The sequence below is a fragment of the Zalophus californianus genome, chromosome 16, assembly GCF_009762305.2.
Source record: "Zalophus californianus isolate mZalCal1 chromosome 16, mZalCal1.pri.v2, whole genome shotgun sequence".
Classification (NCBI taxonomy): domain Eukaryota; kingdom Metazoa; phylum Chordata; class Mammalia; order Carnivora; family Otariidae; genus Zalophus; species Zalophus californianus.
The window spans coordinates 22,154,337-22,159,775 of NC_045610.1; the positions used below are offsets into that span (position 1 = coordinate 22,154,337).

General features: G+C 43.2%; 1 protein-coding gene across 1 annotated transcript; it reads left to right on the forward strand.

Moving 5' to 3' along the window:
• The first annotated feature begins 3,275 nt into the window (after positions 1 to 3,275).
• On the forward strand, positions 3,276 to 5,227 carry LOC113907931 (C-C motif chemokine 8-like). Its single transcript, XM_027567707.1, has 3 exons — positions 3,276 to 3,406; positions 4,191 to 4,308; positions 4,678 to 5,227. The coding sequence occupies exons 1-3, from the start codon at positions 3,331 to 3,333 to the stop codon at positions 4,781 to 4,783; spliced, it is 300 nt and encodes a 99-aa protein (XP_027423508.1). The 5' UTR covers positions 3,276 to 3,330; the 3' UTR covers positions 4,784 to 5,227.
• The last annotated feature ends 212 nt before the right edge of the window (positions 5,228 to 5,439 follow it).

Here is a 5,439-nt window from a genome sequence, read left to right on the forward strand (position 1 = left end):
AAAAAAGCCGCCATCCTGGAAGAACCAGTGGAAAACTACAGACCAATTTCATGAACGTAGATGCAAAAGTCCTCCACAAAGTACTAGCAAATAGAATTCAATAATGTGTGAAAAGAATTATACAACACAACCAAGTGGGATTTATTCCAAGTACACAAGACTGCTTCAATATTTGAAAGTCAATTTATATAATCCATATCATCAACAGACTAAGGAAGAAAAAGAGTCCTATGATGATATCAATATGATGATACCAGTAGAAAGCATTTGACAAAATCCAACATCCATTCATGAAAAAACTTTCAGCAAACAAGGTAATAGAGAGGTACTTCCACAACTTGATAAAGAACATCTACAAAAGGCCTACAGCTGACATCACACTTGTTGATGCTTAAACACTGAAATGACGTTCTTAATCATGAACAAATGCTTTTCCTCTAAGACTGGGAACAAGGCAAGGATGTTCCCTCTAGCCACCCTTAATCAGCATCATACTAGAAGTCCTAGCTAATGTGATAAGACATGACAAGGAAATAAAAAGATATACAGATTGAGAAGAAAGAAATAAAACTGCCTTTGTTTGTAGAAAACATAATTGTCCATGTAGAAAAGGAATCTCACACACACACACACACACACACACACACACACACACACACACACACACACACAACTCTCCTGCAACTAAAAAGCAATTATAGCAAGGTTTCAGGCTACAAAGTTAATATTTAAAACTCAATTACTTCTCTATATACCAACAATGAACAATTGCAATTTGAAATTAATAATGCGATACTATTTATATAAGCACCAAAAAAATGAAGTACTTAGGAATGAATCTAAGAAAAATATGTTCAATATCAACATGTAGAAGACCAAAACTCTAATGAAAGATTAAAGAACTAAATAAATAGAGAGATATACTGTGTTCATGGATTGAAAGAATCAATATTGAAGCAGCAAAGGCAATTCAATAGAAAAGGAAGGCTTTTCAACAAATGGTTCTGGACATCTACAAAAAAAAAAAAAAAGAAGAAGAATCTAGATACAGATCTTACACTTTTCACAAAAATTAACTCAAAATGGATCATACGCTTAAATGTAAAATTCAAATCTATGAAACTTCTAGAAAATAACATAGAAGAAACTTTGGGTTTGGTGATGACTTCATAGATACAACATGAAAAGCCTGATCCATGAAATTAGTAATTGATAAGTTGGACTTCATTACAATGAAAAACTACTGTGTGAAAGACACCATTAAAAGAGTGAGAAGACAGGCCACAGACTGGAAGAGAATCTTTGTGAAACACATATCCATTAAAGGACTTGTGTCCAAAATACACAAAGAACCCTTAAAACTGGGGCACCTGGGTGGCTCAGTCATTAAGCGTCTGCCTTCGGCTCAGGTTATGGTCCCAAGGTCCTGGGATCGAGCCCCGCATCGGGCTCCTTACTCTGAGGGAAGCCTGCTTCTCCCTCTCCCACTCGCCCTGCTTGTGTTCCCTCTCTCGCTGTGTCTCTCTCTGTCAAATAAATAAAATCTTAAAAAAAAAAAACCTTAAAACTCAACAATAAGAAAACAAACAACCCGATTTAAAAATAGGTGAATGATCTCACTAGGGCACCTCCCCAAAGAAGATATGCAAAATGAAAACCTAGCATATGAAAATATGTTCAACATCCTATGTCATCAAGGAATTGCAAATTAAAACACTAAGATACCGGGGCACCTGGGTGGCTCGGTCGTTAAGCCTCTGCCTTCAGCTCAGGTCATGATCCCAGGGTCCTGGGATTGAGCCCCGCATCTGGCTCCCTGCTCAGCCAGGAGCCTGCTTCTCCCTCTCCCACTACCCCCGCTTGTGTTCCCTCTCTAGCTGTCTCTGTGTCAAATAAATAAATAAAACCTTAAAAAAAAAAAAAACACTAAGATACCACTACCCACCCAGTAGAGTGGCTAAAATCCAAAATACTGACAATAGCAAATGCTGATGAAGATGTAGAACAATAGGAACTCTCATTCACTGTGGATGGGAATGCACAAGGGAATGCACTTTGAAAGACCCTTTGGCAGCTTCTTATAAAGTCTTACCATATGATCTAGCAGTCACACTCCCAAATGAGTTAAAAATTTATATCAACACAAAAGGCTGCATAAAAGCATTTATAGCAGCTTTATTCAGAATTGCCCCAAGCTGGAAACAATCAAGATGTCCCTCAATAGATGAATGGATGAACAACCATATATACATACAATGGAATATTATTCAGCAGTAAAAAGAAATGAGCTACCAAACCATGAAAAGACACAAAGAACCTTAAATGCATATTTTTAAGTGAAAGCAGCCAATTTGAAAAGGCTACATACTGTATGATCCCAACTACATGACATTCTGGAAGCGTAATCGTAGTAAAAAGATTTGAGGGGAGGAGCACAGGAGAGCTTCAGGGCAGTGTAATTTCTGCATGATCCTGTAATGGCAGACACGTGAGGGAGGAGAGCACAAGAGGTCAGTGGTTTGCAGGCCTAGCTCCTTCCCTTCCCTCCCCTCCCCCGCCCGTACTGTGTGTAAACAAAGGGAACTGAAGGCCTTTCTCAGACCCATTCTACCTAAATCTGCATGAAATATCAGGCTTCTCCATATGATGTCACCTGGAAAGAAACTTTAGCTTCTAAATAAAATATTTGGAAGCCACCACCCTACAAGATCAGTATGTGCTGTCCAGTTCTCACGCTCCATAACGTAAGATTCCAGGGCATTGAGACTTGAAGATTCTCCTGGATTCCACCGTTCTTCCAGGGTTCCATCAGGCTACCTGTGTGGGGGTCTAAGAGGGCCTGACTAGTTTAGGATGCCAGGGACCTGAGTCTGATAGAAAGTACAGGCAAAGACTCAAGGCTCCCTCCTAGGCCCCCTAGGCCCCAGAGAGGGCCAGGCCTTTGATTGTCTTCACTCCACTATGACCTCAGCTTCTGTTCTTCCTTTCCAAAAGATCATTTTCCATTTCACAGAAATCATAGACCTTATTAGTCCAGTGAAGTCACCTCGTACATTTTGCTAGGCATGACACATTCCCTTCTACCTCTGGTCCACATAGTCTAAGCGAACAGTTGAAACTATTCAGCTTCCTTCTTCCAGTATTTGGAAATCACCCCCAGGATCTGGTGGCTACTCAGCATATTCCAAGTCCAATTTCAGGGCCTGCCCATGCTCTCTGCTCTCTATAAAAGGCAGGCATGGTGTCCAGAGCAACCAGAGGAGCAGAGAGGCTGAGACCGATCCAGAAACCTCCAGCTCTCACAACACAAGCTCCCTGCTCCCCGCCGACATGAAGGTCTCTGCAACACTTCTGTGCTTGCTGCTCGCAGCCACCGCCTTCAGCGCCCAGGTGCTCTCCCAGCCAGGTAAGGCCCTCGCTTCCTAAGGATTACCACTGAAACTATTGTTACTATCATCCCAGCGTGCGTGAGTCATCCCATGCTTGCTGCATAGCCTACATTACAGAGATGGAGAAAGTGAAACCAACAAAGGTGATGAGAAGAGCTGTCACGGTAGTTAACCAGAGGCAGAACCAGATGCCTGGGTCGCTAAGGCCAGTCCCCATGGTCCTTCCTGACACCAGCTTGGGGAAGAGACACTGAGTGCAACCACTTACCTCAACGACCCTCACATCGTTTGGGGATGTGGGGGCTGTTTCTCATTGTGGATGCGAAGGACATTTCAGGCAGTAGAGCAGAGGGGGAGAAAACTATTGCTTGGGGTTTCAAATTTTGGATTACAGCCAGTGTACCGGTGGCCATGTAAAGAAGAAAACGACCCAGAGGCCTCTCAGCATGTGACACGGTTGGCTTTAGAGCCTGTGGGGACAGAAAGCTGGGAAGCAAGGTCTTAGAGTTTATCTGTTTGGTGTCAGAGGTTTTGGGTCAGTAGACCCTCCTAATGACACTACAGGATTGGTGTCATTTCTCCATTCCCAGTCAACAGTGAAGAGCCCCATAGTTCCACAGAGGAAATCGACTCCCGGTCACCATTTTATCTGTGGAATGTGGACTAAGGCACTGGACTTGGGCATATTCAGTCCTAGTTGGAAATTGTGTGTTTGCTTTGTCTTTTCCTACCTTCACCTGCCCGTGCAAATGCATGCTTATGATGCATTGTAACTCTCATTCTTTGCAAAATGTTTTTCAGGTTCGGTTTCCATCCCAATTACCTGCTGCTTCAATATGGTCAAAAGGAAGGTCCCCATGCAGAAGCTGGAGAGCTACACGAGGGTCACCAACAGCCAGTGTCCCCAGGAAGCTGTGATGTAAGTGGACTGTGCTGTAGCACCCCCTGCCAAAAGTTCTGAGTTCTATACAAGGGAAAGAGATCAGGATTCATGCCCAAAGGAGTCAGATAAATATACCATCTAATCCAAAGGGACGCTTACCCCATGGAGAAACTGAGCCCGCGGGAGCTTGGTCAGATCATCCAAGTTCCTTCAGCCAGCAGCCTGAAGGCCTCCCCTGGGACAGCACAAGCAGTTTCCTTTTGAGCCCTTCCTCCCATCTTTCCCCTCCCACCTAGCCCCATCCAGCCCCCTTACCCAGAGAGCAAGAGGGTTGGCCCCCTCAGGTATAGGGGCCAACAGGCACCTCAAGGGGTTCCATCTAACTGCCCTCTCTCTCCACAACAGCTTCAAGACCAAAGCATTCAGGGAGATCTGTGCTGACCCCAAGCAGAAGTGGGTCCAGGATAACATGAAGCACCTGGACCAAAAGTCCCAAACCCAGAAGCCTTGAACCTTCGCATCTGGACCAAGAGACAGAAATGAGGAAAATCTTACTTATTTTCCCCCAACTCTCCCCAAGTGCAGAGTGATCTTATTTTATTACAGTGTACAACAAGAGGCACCTTGTATAATAATTTAAGGCACATTTCTCAAATCATATTTAATTATATTTATTAATGTTTTGACTTTATCTGATATAATCCTAGTGGATGTAAAGCACAGAAGCCAGTGGCATGTTATCTTTTCTGGGAGCTCAGTCAAGTTCCTGGCAAGGATGTCATTGTTCTCCCTCCAGTGTGTCTATAGTATTGTGAGGTCCTTCCATGAATCAGCAGAGTGAAACATTTCTGTATTCTTATGAATCAGCGCTCCTGTACATCAAACGTCTGCTGTGTAGTGTGGTTGAAATTAATGTTATTTAATGACTATGGAATTTTCAAAGAAAAAATATATATAACTATAAACTACTTGGTCTTATTTTTCATGGGGTCACATTTAGCTGGGAGGCAGAAAATGGCAGCAATGACTGGCAATTTGGGGTCTAGGGGCCATCCTCTAAGAAGTATTTTAGATGCAACTGAGGTTCAGGGTATTCCAGCCCTTTGGCTCCAGCGCCTAACATCACCTCCCCATTTTTTTTCTTCTCACACCTCCCTTTGTCCAGTC

Coding starts and splice junctions, on each gene's coding strand:
- LOC113907931 (XM_027567707.1), top strand. CDS start 3,331: ATGAAGGTCTCTGCAACACTTCTGTGCTTGCTGCTCGCAGCCACCGCC. Junction 3,407..4,190: donor CCAGGTGCTCTCCCAGCCAG/GTAAGGCCCTCG, acceptor AATGTTTTTCAG/GTTCGGTTTCCATCCCAATT. Junction 4,309..4,677: donor TGTCCCCAGGAAGCTGTGAT/GTAAGTGGACTG, acceptor TCTCCACAACAG/CTTCAAGACCAAAGCATTCA.